General features: G+C 28.2%; 1 protein-coding gene across 2 annotated transcripts in view; it reads right to left on the bottom strand.

The window, feature by feature from the left end:
• The window catches only part of LOC122500441 (inositol polyphosphate 5-phosphatase E), a 154,892-nt gene extending 135,659 nt beyond the window's left edge, over nucleotides 1-19,233 (bottom strand). The window contains exon 1 of one of the 2 annotated variants that reach the window (XM_043609367.1): nucleotides 17,759-19,233. In XM_043609367.1, coding sequence (XP_043465302.1) covers nucleotides 17,759-18,257 — 499 coding nt within the window. In that variant the 5' untranslated portion in view covers nucleotides 18,258-19,233. Of the gene's footprint in view, nucleotides 1-16,668; nucleotides 17,503-17,758 lie in introns of those variants that run through there. The other variant, XM_043609366.1, reaches the window with a different exon arrangement.
• Between the last annotated feature and the right edge of the window lie 257 nt (nucleotides 19,234-19,490).

Below are 19,490 nucleotides of genomic sequence, written 5' to 3'. Positions count from 1 at the left end.
TAATGTATGCTAATTAGCAAAGTAGAGACAATATTATCTTATTTCCGATTTCATTTTTGTTTGAATTAATTTATCGATTAAATTTACAAACTGATTTAATATTTGCATTTTATTGTAGCCGATTTTTTAATGATTTTTTGTAATAAAAGACCTAAATACGTTTATACACCTATATGTGATATTTACCAACTAGTTTCGAATTTTCCTAAAAATTGTAATATCAGAATTGTAAACATTAGAAACTCGTTGATAAATACATAAAAAATTAAACCAGAATAATCGTATTTACTTAGGCCTTACAAAAAATATTTTCAAAATTAATATTCTGTTAGGTTCTTCAAGTTGGCGTCGACGCTGAGCGTTGAAAAGAATAATTTTTCCAAAGGTTTTACGTTGAAAAGTTAATCGTAAAATTTTCTAACTTTTTAGAAAAATGAAATAGGTAAAATTAGTGACATTTTTATCAATAAAAATAACAAAAAATAGTTTTCAACGCTGAGTATCGACACCAACTTCAAGCACCTGTTTACTTTAGAAAGTAAGTAATTAATTCACAAAGTGAATAATTATTTAACAAAAAAAATTATTTTAATTTAATTTACTTTCATTAGACAACTAGTCAAATTATAATTTGGTTAGTAAAATAATTATTTTCAGGGTTGCCACAAACATCTAATTTTAATTTCCCCTGATTTCTAGACAAAAATTTAACTTTTTCCCTGACACTAAAGAATATTCTCATTCTCTCTAAAAATGATTAAATACTCAAAAAATATTCTATTCCGTTTATTTACGAATTTCTTTAATTGTAAAATTATTCGAAAACATCAATAACTATGATCCACAAGTTTTGAACGTTCAGATGAACGAAATAATTTTTATTTAAAATATTTTCATAAATTTTACAATAAAAATTGCAAAACAAATTAAGAACATAAATTTTACATTTAAAAACTTCATAATTAATTTTTTTTTACTGTGACACAAAATTATTTTAATACAAATTTAATTTGAAGAAGTAAATAAATTTCGTTCATTCGAACGTTCAGAACTTTAGGATCATTAACTTCATTTTCAAATAAATATTTAATCTTATTTTTTCATAGGAATTAAGATTTTCAAAAATTTCAAATTCAATAACTTGAAAGAATATTTATTATTTCTTATTATAAAACATGAAGATATCTATCGCTCGCTCCGAGTCTTCGACTCGAAGTAATCGATTTCTTCACTGTTTATAATAATTAAAGATGACGGAGTGATAATATTATTTCATATTATAAGAATATTGTTACTGTAACTTCTTTAAAATCATTTTCAACATTTCAATTTAATTATTATTTCCTAATAAAATTCTTCTTTACATCAACTATTTTTAATAATTTTTGAGAAAGTTCTTTGAGAATTTTCAAATCCATTTGTTAACAATTCAATTTTACGAAATTTCGATTATTCGGAAATTCTTCAATTAAATATTATATTAGAAAATAAAAACTTCAAATAATTTAAAAAAAATTAAATTGCACTTTGTCAAAAAAATTAATTCTACAGAATTGTTAGTTAAAAGTATGAAAAATTCAGATTTTCGAAGATTTTAATTTGAAACTTTTTCGAAATTCAATTATTTTTAAAAATTCATGCTATAATTTTTTTAATATTCAATTATTATATCTAAAATTTTAACTGAAATTCATTTTTAAATAAATTTTTATTAGAAAATTCCACGAGACTTTAATTATTTAAATACAAAAATAAATAATTTATTAAATAATTAAATGTTTCTTACAATTAAATTCTCATAAAGAACTTTATCAATAAATTTTTCAATAATTGAATTCATTTGACAAATTTTAATAAAATTTTTAAGAATAATTACATTTTTCGAGAAATTTGATTAAAATTGTCTTAAAAATAATTGAAATTCTGCGATGAGTTTTATTATTAACGAAAATAATTCAATTATTGCGAAGAAATTTGTAAAAAATTGAATACCTGTGAAATTTTTATTATTTTTGAAAATACAGTCGGGTCCCCATACTGTTACATTTCCAGAAATTTCCCACTCCTCCAGACTCAGCTCTGTTATGTGCTCAAAGTATGCCTACTGCGCACCTTTCAGGAACGTAAATATATAAACCTCAAGTTTGGCCTAGAAGTATATGCCCCCTTTTCTTTGGGCTTAAGAATACGGCCCTGAAAATTGGTGACGTCACCTAACACTTCTGAATTTGGAGGTTATGCAAAAACATAACACTACTGAGGACATAACAGTTTGGAATCTAACAGTATGGGGACCTGACTGTAATTAGAAAATTCAATTATTTAAATACAAAAATAAATAATTTATTAAATATGTTTTTCAAAATTGAATTCTCATAAAGAATTTTATAAACAAATTTATAAATAATTAAATTCTTTCGACAAATTATAATACAATTTTTAAGAATAATTACATTTTTCAAGGAATTCGATTAAAATCGTATTAAAAATAATTTAAATTCTGCGATGAGTTTTATTATTTATAAAAATAATTGAATAGGGGAGAGTGGGGCAAAGGCGCTATGCGGGGAAAAGACTTTTTTTAAAATATCTCCTTTATTTTCTGTCTATTCCAATTGGTATTAAAAATTAAGTTGCAATGCAATCAGACCAATTGATTAAAAAAAACCTAAAAATATCAAATATTTTAAGAAATATAACAAAAAAATTGTTTTGCAAAAATAAAATGATAATTTTACTAAACAAACTTTTATTTTTTAAAACATAAGTTTAAGTATTTAATTTTTAAAAACGTAACATGTAAATAAATTAAATATTTCTTTACACAACTGGCGTGGTGTTTTAGTTTAATTTTGTATCTAAATATTTTAAATTTAAAGTAAAAAAAAATTTGTTGTGTGGGGCAAAAGCAATATTGAACATACTTTGGTTAAAAACAATTGAATATTCGAATTTTCTATGTATTAATTCACAATATAAGGTTAAAATCACTAAAAGTTATTATTTTTTATTTAAATAGTTTAATTCTTTTAATAATATGTTGTTAACCTTATGTTTCGTAAATATTATACTAATAAATATCACTTGTTAATTTTTTTAAGGCTTATAAATGCTTTCTTTTAGAAATATAAGCGAAAACGTCGCTGCCCCAGCGTGTGGGGCAAAGGCATTTTTTGCATTGTTTTTAAATTTCATTAAATAATGTATTTATAATTATAATATACTAAATGACAACTATTAAAATTTCTTGTTGATTAGTTTTAGAATAATGAAAAACAAAGACCGCATAAATTAATTGCTTAATTAAAAGAATATACATCGATAAATGTAAACCTAGCGCCTTTGCCCCACTCTCCCCTTCCTGTGAAAAAATTTATTATTTTTGAAAATAATGGATTTATTGCGAAGAAATTTATAAAAAATTTGTAAATAATTGAATCCCAACAAAAACATCTTTGATGCAAAAAGTTCCGCCAAGTAAAAGATTTTGTGACTGTCCAAACAATTACACGAAAAAAAAAAGGTCACGAATCTCTCGTGAACTAGTATATCACTTTTGGATGGGACACAAAATTCTTAAAAATCATCAAACACAGTTCGTCAAAATTTCATCAACTCCTTCACTAGAAACATAGTACGGTTTCCGAACTTTTCGTCAAAGTTAACGAAAAATTCGTAAACTTTTAAAAAATGCTAAAAACAAGAAAAAATAATTTCCAGACACTACTTTTTTATAGTATTTCACTTAATTTGATAACTTGACGCCTATACGCACCCAACTACACAGAATATCCAATTTTATCGCCATTAAAATTCGTAATTCACTTCACGGGATTCGAACCTAGTACCCTATACCCTATCACATAATATTTCTAACCGCCACGGCTAAACCTATATACACAGTACTTTTGCAAATGACACGATTAGCTTTGTCTGCTGTAAAACTCAGGACCGTGCAAAGCAGAAAAAGACCCTTGTCGTAACCTTTAATTTATTTTATGAATTATTTGTTTCACAAAAGAAATTACCACACAAAAATATTCACTAAATAATAAAAAACACTGTTTCTAAATAATAACTTTCATCAAAGAATTTGCCCGAATGTAAACACCGATGACACCGACTGAATGATAAATGCTTGATCAGCAATATTTGATGCGCATTACGAACTGCGCATACTACTGAAACTCGCGAGTTCACGATTTTTTCGTGAACTTGTACCTCTACTTTTAACGAACTTCTCATCCTTAACACAGTTCATCAAAAATTCATTAACTTTGTTTCAGTTTTTCGTTGACGTTTGCCATTTCTAATCAAAAGTGAATGAAAATTTTGAAATTTTGTGTCCCATCCAAAAGTGATATACTAGTTCACGAGAGATTCGTGAACTTTTTTTTCCGTGTAGTGAAATAAAAGTTTACCAAGTAAAATTTATAATGAAAATTTGAATAATGATTGATTTTAAATATTTTGTGCAACACCTGTAAGGAAAGTAATACTTTGCATGCCTGTAAAGTAGGCGCAAAACAGTACTTTGCTGCACTAGTGCGGCAAAGTGCTTACTTTGTTGCACTTGTGCGGCAAAGTTCTTAAACTTTTGGGTTTTTTTTGGTGATATACATAGATATTTGTTTTCTATTTGTAGAATACCTGTTTTTTACAGTAATATACGCGTAGAAAACCACCTATATTACGTGCGGTAACATACGTTCCAAACCCTGCTAAACAGTACGTATCACACCGTGCAGGAAGATGAATATTATCAACTTTCATTGTGGCAACTTTTTGTTACGATTTTATTATTCTACAAAGCTTTCTGATAAAAATGCTGCTTTGACGAAAATTGTAACAGCTAATTCTTCAAAGATATTAGAATATTTTTATAAATTGCGAAATATAAGTAAGCGTTGAAAATAAAATCTCACATATTTGTATACTGCCGTACAAAATAAAAAAGTCTATAACTGTAATTTGTTTTTAGGTTGTTGTTAGCTTGTTTGTCTACGTGAAAAACAACCTAAAAGCAAATGTCAGTTATAGACTTTTTTATTTTGTACGGCAGCATATGTACGTTTTTTCTTGGAATGTCTTGTAAACTAACAAATATCTCGAATATCGATCGTACTGTTTTTTGATTTGTACAGTAAAAAGTAAATCTTTTGTAAAAATCTATCTGGAATTAATCAAGTCTTGAAAGTAATGACAGTCTTAATTTAAACTCATCGATTTGTGTGAAAATAAAGATAGGCAATCTGAATTTACAGTTCTACTTTTTTATATTAGGCATACATCTGCTGATTTTGAACATAATTGCCTTAAATTCAGCACATTCTTTAATGATAATCAGTATGCTTTGCTATTTAAATTCAGTAAAAAAAATATGATTTGAAATTAAACAAAGGCTGTCTTAAAAATGTTGCATCAAAAATTAAGGTACCTTTCATGATTAAAAATAAGACTTTCTTTTTACTGTGTGTGTTCGTTTAATTGTATTAACTAGCTATTCTTAAAATAGTTGTCAACAATGTCTAAGTCTTTTGGCAAAACTCATGAAGTAAATCAAGAAAAAGTGTACTGTCCTGGCGGTAAAAAATCAAATACGAGGGAAAAGAGCAAATTGTTTTTTACATCATAGTATATTAATCAACTAAAATCCGCTGTTATTTCATTATCATCTTTAAATTTGTTAAATTTAGTGATTGTTTTTTAATTAAAATGAAGAAAAACTTTTGTAAAAGACAAATAGAAAATAATATAATTAAAGTACATTTTTAAGCAATCTTATTAAAATAAGTCATTCATGTTTATTTATTTTCGAAAAATTTAGCTATTAGTAATTTTTTTAGTATTAGTCATTCACGTTTACTATTTATTAATTAAAAAATTAGTCAGTCATGTTTATTTATTTTATTAAGATTATTTAAAAATGTATTTCAATTATATTTTCTATTTGTCTTTTGCAAAATAGGTTTTCCTCATTTTAATTAGAAAACAATCACCAAATTTTACAAATTTGAAGATAAAAACGAAATAACAGCGAATTTTAGTTGATTATTATAGTATGGTATAGAAAACGATTATAGTAACTAAGAGTAGCTAGTTCATACAATATATGAACTATCTAACGAACACAATTCATAAAACTTTACACAGATTGATTTAAGAAACTGCTGCAATTTATATAAATATTCGAATATCTTTGAAGAATTAGCTGTTACGATTTTCGTCAAAGCTGCATTTTCATCAGGAAGGTTCGTAGAATCATAAAATCGTAACAAAAAGTTGCCACAATGAAAGTTGATAATATTCATCTTCCTGCACGGTGTGGTATATTGGCGTCAACTAGCGTTTTCAAACAGCTTTTTTTATCAAAACCAAAAGGTGTTGCACAAAGTACTGTGTGCAACACGTACGAAAGAAGATTTTCCGACTTCGTGCAAATTGCTGCCCTCGCTTCGCTCGGGACAGCAAACTTTGCACTCGTCGGAAAACAGCTTCTTTCTGTACTTGTTGCACAATATACTATTCTCTCCTACACAACTCGAAGTACATATTGCAGTTGAAAAAAACAACCCAAACTTAGCTGTTGTTCTTTTGTTGCATTTTGAATTGTAACAAATAAAATTTAACTTCATAACACAGGCACACAAAAAAATAAAAAAGTCAAAACCCAGAGGTCACACCCCCCTATCCCCATGTTTTTGGGGTCGCTGAAACCGAATAAGACCATGAAAATTTTTTTTCATCGGCCATTTTCCCGCTACCACCCCCTTACACCTGCTCCCGGGGTTGGAATTTCAGTTTAAAAAAAAGTGGAGTAGGGTGTCTATTCCTATGTTTTTTGGGTCGCTAAAACCAAAAAAGACTACCAAAAACAAATTCTTCCCTCCCTTAATCCCCTACAACCCCCTTAACACCCGAAAGGTGGGGGGTCGAAATTCGAATTTTCACGAAAAGTCGATTACGGTGTCTAAACCTACGTTTTTTGGGTCGCCGAAACCAAAAAAGACTACCAAAATCAAATCCTTTCCACCCTCAACATCCTACAACCCCCTGCAATAATTTTTGATAATTAATATTTAATTTTCAATCTCCCAAAAATCGGTTCGTTTTATTTGAAAAAAATTATTACAGGGGGTTGTAGGGGATCGGGGTGGAAAGGATTTGATTTAGGGAATCTTTTTTGGTTTCAGCGACCCAAAAAACGTAGGTTTAGACATCGTAATCGACTTTTCGTGAAAATTCCAATTTCGACCACCCACCTTTCGGGTGTTAAGGGGGTTGTAGGAGGTTAATGAAGGGAAGAATTTGTTTTTGGTAGTCTTTTTTGGTTTTAGCGACCCAAAAAACATAGGAATAGACACCCTACTCCACTTTTTTTTAAAATGAAATTCCAACCCCCGGGAGCAGGTGTAAGGGGGTGGTAGCGGGAAAATGGCCGATGAAAAAAAATTTTCATGGTCATATTCGGTTTCAGCGACCCCAAAAACATGGGGAAAGGGGGGTGTAACCTCTGGGTTTTGACTTTTTTATTTTTTTGTGTGCCTGTGTAATTAACATTCACAAAAAACGAAATCTAATTACTCGTCATAAAAAAAAATTTCTTTTTCAGCAATTTAAAAATCTTTGTGTCAATAATGCTTCTAACTTGTAATTAATGAAAGTATTGACGCCAAGATTTTTAAATTGCTAAAAAAAAATTTTTTTATGACGAGTAATTAGATTTCGTTTTTTGTGAATGTTAATTATGAAGTTAAATTTTATTTGTTACAATTCAAAATGCAACAAAAGAACAACAGCTAAGTTTGGGTTGTTTTTTTCAACTGCAATATGTACTTCGAGTTGTGTAGGAGAGAAAATATTTAAAATCAATCATTATTCAAATTTTCATTATAAATTTTACTTGGTAAACTTTTATTTCACTAATTGTTTAGACAGTCACAAAATCTTTTACTTGGCGGAACTTTTTGCATCAAAGATGTTTTTGTTGGGATTTTAAAACTTTTTTTGTCCTACCTGCACGGAAAGTATGTCATTTCGGGCACTTGAGGCGGGCGCAAAGTAACACATTACGCCCAGGAGTGGGAGAAGCGGGCGGGAAAGTATTTTGCGCCCGCTTGTTAATTATTCGATTTTCTTAATTAAAATGCGACATTTTCGACTTTCTTTTTATGTTGACTATAGAACTGCAAACATTTTCAACTTGGTTTGGTATTTGAAAGGAGTAAACATCCATATACAGTAAGAAAAGCTATCCGTCAGTCATAGGAAAGTATGGGAATCGCATAAGTCTGTCTCACTCCCACTCATGGGATATGACTGACGTGGTAGGTTTTCGTACTGTATATATTGAAACGATTATTTTTTTTTGAGTTGAGTATTTTGTGAGTATAAAAAGTCTGTGGTATTCTCCGATTATAAGCCAGCGTGTGAAAAGTCAATTTACTGTAATAATGAAACGTGTGTGTTTATATTGTTATGGCATTGTGATAAGACCTAATAAGTATTAGCGTAAATGTGTGTTCTGAGAATTGTTCGCTAATTCCCGAGTATTCTCGATGAGTTTCGAGAAAATGAGAAGAGTTTCCGAATGAAGAGTGAGAACGGTCAGCATTTGGGATTTAATGGGGTTTGCAGGGGGGTGTAAAGAAATTCATAATCATAAAAGCGAATTTCCTGGGTTTCTCGGTCTTATTGCTCGTGCTGTAGAGAGGGAAGGTGTAGGCCACTCTTGTGCGTATCGCCGATGACACGCAGGTAATGGGTTCAAATACTCAATTTTTGTGTATTTTATTATTAAAGTTTATTGTGGGAATATTACATTTAATTTGGGGGTTTCTTTTATTTTTGTTCTTAACGAAGGTGTGGCGTTTAAATAAGATTGGAAATGCAAACGGTGAAATAAGGGAGGTAACGCTGATTGCTGAAACCCAGAAAAAGGCTTCAATATATTAATTTGGGAATCTGGATGTCTTCATCGAGAATTCATCTTGTAACCAGTTTATAAAAAATAAGGAGAATTGTTCTCATTCGATGACCAATCTGCAGTTCGTCATCTAAAACAAAATATAAGCCGAGGGAATTTCATGCTGACCGTTCTCCAACTCACGCCGTACTTCATAATCAGCAATAACGAGTGATAAGTCTTTATTTAAAGTCATATATTTATAATATTTATTGATATTTTTCATTGATCTTCTTTAACAACTATTTTTTTGACTTTAAATTCATTTTTAACTGAAAATCTATTATTAATTTTATATATCTATATAATAGAGAATGCAATTTAGAAATTTGTTATTTTATATTTTATTTGTTTATTATATGTGACTTTGTTCTCCATTTATATAAGTGTGTGTCTGTGTGATTGAGACGCGTTCAATTAAAGTAAAACTAAATTCAAATTAATTGACATTGAATGATAAATCTTTTTGTACAAATATTATTTTATTGAATAGATCTATATTATTAAAATTTCTACTATATTTATTTATTTCATCTGATTTATTTATCATTATTTTGATTGTGATTATGTTTTTTATTTGCATTATTATTACTTAAAGATTTTTAAATTCGCTATATTTCATGTTAAAATTTATTATTTCTTAATTTTTCTGTTTAACGAATAATTTTGTTACAACTTCATTCGATATAATGTTTATATAGAGCTTAATTTTTAACTAATATGAGCGTTTAATCGTGCGTGCCCTCAATGCCATACTTTTCATGCAGTTAGGACAAAAAATTATGTTCGCATCATCTCAACTTTTTAATAAATGAAATAATTACTTGTAAAAATATCGTGGTCTTTGATCTACTAATTTAAAATAAAATACAATTAAGTTTTAAATAAGAATTTATTTAAGATATGATTCTTTACAGAAATCTTTACATAATAAAGAAATGAAAAAAGAATAGAGAAAAAAATTAAAGTTTTGATTAAACTAAAAAAGTTTTTTTAAACATAAATTAAAAATTAAAAAATAATGTATTAAAGTTTTTAAAATAAATTTCAAGCTTTCAATCCGTAATAATATTTCAAAATATTTCACAAATCTGTTAATTAGTTTAGTCTCTACGTTTGTATAAATGTCAAATAATCAAATTTTTTTAAGAAAAACTAAAAACTTTCAAAAAATACTTAATGTATTGAAATTTCATGCAATATATATAGAGATTTTAACCCAATCAATAATATATTCTAGAATATTTTACATATCCATTTAAAATTTTAATCTCTGCGTTCGTCTAAATGTCAAAAAATTCAATTTTTTGAGAAAAATCAAAATTTTTAAAAAAATACGAAGTGAATTAAAATTTCCTGCAATATATATCGAGATTTTAACCCAATCAATAACATTCTAGAATATTTTACATATCCGTTTAGAAGTTTCTTCTCTGCGTTTGTCTAAATGTCCAAAAATTCAATTTTTTTGAGAAAAATCAAAATTTTTCAAAAAATTCCAAGTATATTAAAATTTCAGGGTGGCGAGCGACCTGGAAAACCGGGAATAGACAGGGAATTTGAAATATCTGGAAAAGTCAGGGAAAAGACAGGGAATTTAATCTGTAGTCAGGGAAAAGCTGAAGGAAGTGTAAATATTCTTAGGTCGGTATTCATAGTCGATACTTATTTCTTAAGCAGCGACTTAAGCTGCCACCTAGATTCATAGTCGTGCAATAAGCATTGCCTTAAGCCGCAACTTAAGCATATGCTTGACAAAGTAAATGCTTCGATTTTGAGATGCATAGTCCCATCTTAAGAATGACAAGTATTCATAGTCAAATAAGATGATCTTATTTGACATTGCCGGTGAACTTATTTGAACGAATTGAGGTTATGATTTTAAGTCAACGTTTTACATGACTTAAGCAATTACTTATTGTCTTTTTATAAATATTTATAATAAAAATGAAAAGATTTTTTGTTAAAAACAATTTAATAATAATTAAAATTTAATAATTTAGAAAAAAGGTTCAAAATTTATAAAATTTTCACGAGAAATAAAAAGTATTTTTTTTTCATCGAAATGTTGAAAAAACATTTCGATATGCATCCACACACATACATCCGGAGAATTTGTTCCCCATGTTGAAATATTTATATACGCTATACTTGAAAATTTGTAAAAATAATTGATTCTAAGAAAATCGACACCCTATGAGGAAATAAAACTGTTAATATTAAATAATTATTAAAAAATACTATTTTTAAAAATTTTGTAGTTCCAAATGAAAGTTAATTGTTTTACCCCTTTTATATGCACTCTTGGTTCATTGTTTTAGGAAAAATAAGATTTTTTTATAAAAAGTTGCAAAAAAATTCATTTTACAATAACTTTTTTTAAACAAAATTTTTTCTGTCGTTTGTTTGTTAGAGACAATGGCCAAATAAAAATGCTTTTTTTCATTTCGATTATAAAAATACTCCTTATTTTTTGTAAAATTTCACTGATTCTGACTCAATAATTTTTTTTAGAAACAATATAATAATAGTTAAAATAATTTTTTCTATTTTTTAATACAGAAAAATTTAGAATCTAAATATAATATTTCGTGAGGAATAAGAATATTTCAATTTTCATCATTCTGGTAGTCATTTCTTGTATCCTTTTACTTTATAACTTTTATCCTAAAAATATTAAAATATGCATATTTTTCAGTTTTTTTGACCCCCCCTCCTCTCCCTTATCAGATATTTTATGTGCATTAGCGTCATTTTTTCTAATGAATATAAGCTATCTACTATCGCTTATTGGTAGATACAAGAGAATATTGACGGAAAAAGCCGAACGCTCAATAAGATCATCTTAAGCATTTACTTGGTCAAGAAGTTCTTAAGCTGCATTTCCTTTACCAAGCAATTGCTTATTTTTGACTATGAATACATACGGTCTTAAGCTCGACTCATTCGAATAAGACCGACTTGATCAAGCAAAGCTTAAGTCCTTGCTTAAGTCGGGACTATGAATACCGCCCTTAGTTATACACTTAAATTAAGAAGAAACCACTTTCGTGGTGGGGGCATAGGTGTGATGACTTGCATTTCGAAGAAAACATTAGTTTTAAAGTTATCCGCAAAGAGCGCGTTTGTGCATCGTTTCTGCTATATACTTAGTATGTTTCCCTTCTTTAGTATTACTAACACCTCGCTTTACTTCCGTTCCTTCCGTCATTTTCAATTCAGCATGACTTTTATTTAGTGTCGGTTATATTTGTTATTATCGTTTAAAAACATTTAAGTTAAATTGATATATATTTGGATTTCGTTGCTATATTTGAATATTTATTAGCATTATAGCTCAGTTATTCATGTGCATTTAATATATTTTCTGTGTATTAATCGGTAAATTAGGTAAAGGTTATAACAAACTCAGTGTTTATTTCGCCCTTCATAAAAGTTAAATTTAAATAAGTAAAGGAAATGGTCAAAATAACCTTATTTAAAAAATATATTTATAAACATTTCAATAAAGTTACTTATTTTTAAGAATTGTAAATAAAAATGTATTTATGTATTAATGGTTATAAATTAAAAAAACTCTTTAAAAAATAACATAAAAAATAATCCAGTTGCTTTTATAAAATATGTGCTCGTTTTCTATACTTACTTATTTTTTATAACGGGCGAAATAGACACTGCGTGTAATAAAGCAATAATTGAATTCAGTGATTTTAAAATGTAGAGAGCAACTTTTTACAAAACTGTAACTTTGATATTATCCTTTTCAACAAAATTAATTTACTTTTTCTCATTTTATAGGGTTTAAGTTTAATTTGATTATGACTCAAGGTAAACTAACTTCATTCCAAGTTCAGTGGTTAATAGATCCAATGTTTAAACCTTGGCTGGCAAGAGTTGAAAGTAATGGTTTTGAAGCAAAATGTATAAAGTGCCCGAAAATAATTAATTTGAGTAATATGGGAAGAAGAGCCCTGACTAGTCATATGAAAAGTGACAAGCACATAAAAGCTATAAATGCTGAAGCTAATGTGATTTCGCTGTCAAATTTTTTCCTCGAAAAACACCAAGAATCTAACAGTGCTTCTTCAAAGAATTTCGCATCAACAGTTCAGAATTCTGCTTTAATAAATTTTCCAGATCAAGTTGTTCAATTCGCAAATTCACCGTCTACTTCTCAGGATTCAGCGATAGTTGCAGGGACAGTTGAAAAAATTGTCAATAGTGCCAAACCAATGGATGGATTTGTAATTAAAGATGATATCACGAAAGCAGAAATATTGTGGGTCATTGAATGTGTCATGACGCATAAATCACTACGTTCAGGAGGGCGAGATGTTACACTTTTCTCTAGGATGTTTACTGATAGTTTGATAGCGAAAAAAATGCAGTTACAGCGAGATAAAATTGGTTATTCGATTGTGTTCGGCTTGGCACCATATTTTAAAAACGAATTAGTTAGTGAGGTAATGGAATGTGATTTTTTTACAGTTGGATTCGATGAAGCGCTTAATAAAATTGCTCAAAAGCAGCAAATGGACTTGAATGTTCGCTATTGGCCAAAAAATGGCAATGAAGTCAAAACGCGATTCCTCACGTCAGAATTTTTGGAACGTTGTACAGCCTCTGATTTAATAATTGCATTTTTAAATGGCATATCTCCTCTCATACCAAGAAAGATATTGCAAATTTCCTTAGATGGCCCAAATGTCAATTTAAAGTTTCTTAAAGACATAAAAGGCCCTATTGCACCTGACAAAAATGACCCTAAAATGTTGGAAATTGGTAGTTGTGGGCTTCACACTACTAGTGGAGCTTTTAAGGGCGGCATTAAGGAAACAGGCTGGGACCTAGAACAATTTTTAAGAGCATCCTACAATTTCTTCAAAGATGTTCCATCCAGGCGACAAATGTTTACTGAAATTACAAAAAGTCATAATTTTCCACTTAAATTTTGTTCAGTTCGATGGCTTAATAATGAAAATGTCGCACAGCGGGCTTTAGAAATACTACCTGATATTATTAAGTACATTGCTGAAGTTAATAAGTCTTCCAAACCGCCAACTTGTAATAGCTTCAATACTCTTGTGAAATTCTGTAACGATCCTTTGTTAACAGCCAAGTTGACATTTTTTAAATTATTGTCGCAAGATCTTGAGCCTTTTCTGACTGAATTTCAGACCGATTTACCACTTGCTCCGTTTTTGTACAACGCTCTCACCAGTATTATGTGTGATCAAATGGAGAGGTTTGTAAATTCTGAAGTCATGAAGAAAGCAAAATCAGTGCTGGACGTGGATTTAAATGATAGTAAAAATCTATTAACAGCTGCACAGATTCACCTTGGTATCGCCACTAAAACTATTTTAAAGAAAGTGAAAGGTTGCACTAGTCTCGAAATTCTTCAATTTCGTCAAGATTGCAGAAAGTGTCTCATTAAATTCGTCAGTAAGTTACAAGAACGATCTCCTCTAGCGTACAAACTGACTAAATCTATTTCCTGCTTCGATCCATATGTGGCAGCTGACATTAAATTGGGTGAGAAAAGAATAAATGATTTATTAACAACTCTGGTTGAAAAAAATTGGCTTGACGGTAATGTTGCTGAAAAAGCTGCACGTGAGTTTAAAAATGTGTGCAAGATGTCAAAAGTTCAGATGAACTTGAAAGATTTTAATAGAAAAACTCAGCGTTTAGATCATTTTTGGACAAAAATTTTTGATGAATTCACACCCAGTGAAAACATAAGAGTTGTGATGTAAATGGTAAATGTATTTTCTCATGGAAATGCCAACGTTGAACGTGGCTTTTCTGTTAACGGAGAATGCATGATAGAAAATATGAAGGAGGAAACGTTGGTCGCTAGGAGAATTGTCTATGACACAGTAAATAACCTCGGTGGAATTGAAAAATTCAATGTTAACAAACAGATGATTCTCTCAGTTCGAAATGCATATTCCCGTTTTAATGAAAAACGTCGAAAAGAATCAGAAGCGGCAAATACATTGGCATCTAAAAGGAAACTTATCAATCTTCAAGTGAGAGATCTAGAAGCAAAGAAAGCGAAAGTATTAGAAGATTCTCAAAAGGAACTTGATGCATTAAACAATCAAATCCAAGATTTACAAGAAGCTTAACTTCATATTTGTTTGACTTTAAATTTTAATGTGAAAAATGTTTAGAAGTGTTTGATGTTTAATATTATGTATTTTTAAATATTTAATAGAATTTTAAACAATAAAGTGATACCAAAGTTGAATATAATGCTTAAAAAGAATTAATTTTAACTTTATTTCATACGAAAATAATAATTGCTTTTATAACTAAATGATATATATAGGTTTATAAGACAGGGAATTTTGTTTTTGGACAGGGAAAAGTCAGGGAAAAGACAGGGAATTTCAAAAACAGTTTTCACTCGCCACCCTGAATTTCCTAAAATGTATATCGAGATTTTAACCTAATTAATAATATTCTAAAATATTTCAGAAATCCATTTAGGAGTTTACGCTCCACGTTTGTCTAAATCTCAAAAAATCGCTATTTTTTCGGTTTTCCCAGCCTAAATTCTATCAAACTATATGAAATATTGAAAAAACTTAACAGAATTCTTTCTTTTTTGACTGTTTATCCAACGAATAATGAATGAGACAAATCGGTTAAGATTTACTCGAGTTATTCAATTTTATCGAAAAACAGCCGATATTTCGAGAATATAATATATTCGCGGTTTTTGCTTTTTACTTGGCGGCGATTCTCTACCGCAAATCTTGATTCCTAAGAAATTTTTCAATTTATAAAAATATTTAAATGTTTACGTAGAACTTTATTAAAAAAAATTTTAAATAATTGAATAATTTTATTAAAATAGTAAAAATTATATGTATTTTATTCTAATAGGAAAATTTTTGAAATTTTGCCAAGAATTTTAATAAAATTTTTAAAAATAATTGAATTTCGGAGAAGAATTTTATTATTTACAAAGATAATTGAAATTTTGACGAGAATTTTTTTAAATTTTGTTTTTAATAATTAATTAAATATGTATTAAAAATGTAAATAATTTGAAAAGAATCCGAATGATTAAAATTTTTCAAAAATATAAGTTCATTCAAAATTGAAATTTTATAAAATTTCAAATTTAAACCTTTTTAAGTTCATCTGTTTATGAAAATTGTAAGCGCAACTCATTTAAAATTTAATTAATTTTGAAATATTTAAGTAAAATATTATATAAGTATAATAATTATATGATTGTTCTTTAAGAATTAAGTCTTTTAAAAAGAAATTATCGTTAGAAATAGAAATAGAAAAAATTGAAGGTTTTGAATTCCAAGATTTAAATTTTTTTCAGTACTTTTAATAAAAATCCCTGACTTGTGGCAACCCAGATTTTACTTATTGTAATTTCTTATGATCTACAATTTTTGATCGTCGTTTAAATGGACGAAATATTCTTCATTAAAAATATTTTCACAAATTACAGATTAATTAAATTAAATTACAATTAATTTGTCTGATACAAAATTATTATTTAATAAAAATTTAATTTGAAGAAGAAATAAAAGAATTTCGTTCATTTGCGAATCATTTCATTTGAAAATAAAAATTAGTAAAAATAAATTAATTAAGAGTAAATAATTAAATTTGTAAATTAATAAACTTTGAAAATAGTTTTTAATTCTGAACCTTCTTCTTTTTCTCACCTGATATTTCAGAATCGTAGTACCGAATAATATTGTAAACTTCATAAGGATTATAATTCATTTTTTCCATTTGCAAAAAGAAATATGTCATGTATTTTCCTTTAGTGAAATAATCACTTTTTAAGTAAAAGTCGTTTTTTTCACTACTCAAGAATTGTTCATTGTCATTTTCATCATCACTCGAATCACTGGTGTCAGTTGTCGAATAATCACTGTCAGAGCTAGTGTCATCATTATTTCTCATTTTCTCTTTAGAAATAAATTTTTTCATTTTTTTCTCATTTCTTTTTAATTCAACTTCACTTTTTACCAATAATAAATTATTTACTTTAGAATTCTGCATCGCTAATGTCATTTGTTTATTAGAATCATTATTATCGTCATCTATTGTATTATTTTTAAAATAAATTTTATTTTCATTATCACTAAAAATTGTTTTCTTCATTATATTTTTCGAACAGGATGCTTCATCACTTAATGTTGTGTCATTATTTTCTTTGTATTTTTCATTATTTTTTTTCAATTGTCGTTTTTCTTTTTCATTATCACTAACATCTGTTGGATTGGTAAATTTTTTTCTGAACGAATGAGCTAATCGATTGAGAAAACTTCTCTTCTTTTTCTTAGGCGATCTCTCTGACTCACTCATAATGCCTTATAAAATTGTTTCACGTTATATATGTCTATATATCTAGGAACATATGTTTATTTTGATAATTTCAGGTTTGTTAGACTAACACACATTTTATTATTTCTCGTCGTGGTCCGTATGACACGAATGCAGAACAACAACTGGAACTCGACTTTATGCTTTCTGACTTATTCAACTCGATTACGTAGATACTCCCATACGCTCACATTTTTACAATAGTGGGGCAATGTGAAAAATAGAGATGGAAAAAAATTCGAAAAATTCTAAATAGGTGCATTTTTAAAAGTTAAATGTTAATTCATTAAAGGTTAAATTCTCATTAATTGTTCATACAAAGAAAACAATAAATTCTTCTATTTTTTATCTTATAAATTTTGAATATAAAATTATAATAATGAATATTTATTATTTTTTTGATAGAAATTTAAAAAGACTCACCTTCTATGCAAGCGCTGTGTCGATCTTTATTTAGGATGGGTTTATTTCTTCTTGTGAAACATTCCGAATTAACTGGAGTGGAAATTGCCCTTGATGATGCTCCATTTTCAATTAACGCTTCAGTCTGATAATTTTCCTCTTGCAGTGGAACTATTTCTTCGGATTTGATTGAAGTTCTACTTAATTTTGGCGATAGACGACTAACTGTCAAACTTTGCGGTGGAGTTCTACTTCTTTCTGTCATGGCACAACAAAGTGACAATTTTGTACTTGTATTTGAGCTGTGATGTGAATTTTCCATTTTTGAACTTCTTTGTTGCTGCTGCTGTTGTTGTTGTTGTTGTTGTTGTTGTTGTTGTTGTTCACTGTCTTTTTGCGATGCCTCCAAACATCCAACTTTTGTTTTTTTATTCATTAAAATTTGACACAGGGATTTCTTCTTTTGCTTTGATTTCAAAGAATTTTCCTCCCTTGTACCATTTTCATTACAATTTTCCATTTTTAATTAAAAATTGAACGATATATTGCGTCTTCTTTGGCGAAATTCTAATCTTTATTCACAATAATTATACAATGATATGACTAGATTAGCATCAACTAGGTATAAATTCTTCTTTTCTTTAAATACAATTTTGATTGCTTGTGACTTAATATTTGGTATCATTATCACTTTTAATACTTGGTTTCGAGCAATTATATTGCTGAACATTTTCTATTTATAGAATCTTATCCATTTTATGGAAGAGTATTCTTATTTACTTAATTCTATAGAATTTGACATCACCATTTGTCATCTATTTATATTGAGAAAAGTAAGGAAAAATGAAAACTTTTTTAAAATTGTTCATTAAACTTATATATTTTAATATCAATATTATAAAGTCACCCTGAAATGATAAAATCTCAAGACTGAATAAAAACAATGTGCCAAGTGATTTCCTGTGATCTTTCTAAATTTGTACATTAAAGAATTACGAAATTGCACTGTGGTATTAATTTTTTGGCAATGCTGATCAAGTTATTTGCGTCATGTGAAAGAGCCGTGACAAATTTTCAATTCATGATTAGCAAGATGAAAAATTTTTAAAAACACTCGAACCTCCGCTTCCATGCTCTTGTTAAATGCACTTTAAAATTTAACACAACAAATATTTTATTTCTCAACGGGAGTCAATATAACGTCAAGTTTAACTCATGACTCACAGCATTTCGTTCACATAACGGAAAGGGAATTGATTAAATTGCCATTTCTACTGACATACAAGTATCACCTTGCGCACACACCTGTCAAAATAGCAGACGACTTTTGAAATTTCGATAAAAACTAACCTCAAAAGTCTTCCTGCGAATGTGTTTGTCTCGTAACTCGTTTGTCTATTCTGCGGATGATCAGGACTTGAAAACATTTCAATTGTTTTTCTTTGTTTTAAAGTGGAATTTACTTTATCGTTTCTAGTTTACAGAATATTTCATTTATTACCTACTATGAATCAAATTAAAATTTATTTAAAAAAAAATGTTTTAGTCTTTTGGAATTATCCACAAGATGTCAGTAAAAAACCCGCGAAAATTTTTAACTATTTTCTTACTTTTGTATTTTTTAAAATTCTTTTAAAAATGTTATTTAATTTTTTATATATTTTTACAGTACATTCAAAAAAATAAAAATTGAGCCCTTCCTCTTTTATATTCTCTAATAAGCTATCTATTCTATTACTGAGTAGAATTACAA

Source organism: Leptopilina heterotoma, unplaced genomic scaffold (genome assembly GCF_015476425.1).
Source record: "Leptopilina heterotoma isolate Lh14 unplaced genomic scaffold, ASM1547642v1 Lhet_186, whole genome shotgun sequence".
NCBI lineage: Eukaryota > Metazoa > Arthropoda > Insecta > Hymenoptera > Figitidae > Leptopilina > Leptopilina heterotoma.
Note: the sequence above shows the minus strand (reverse complement) of the source record. Positions and strands in the feature narration are given on the sequence as shown.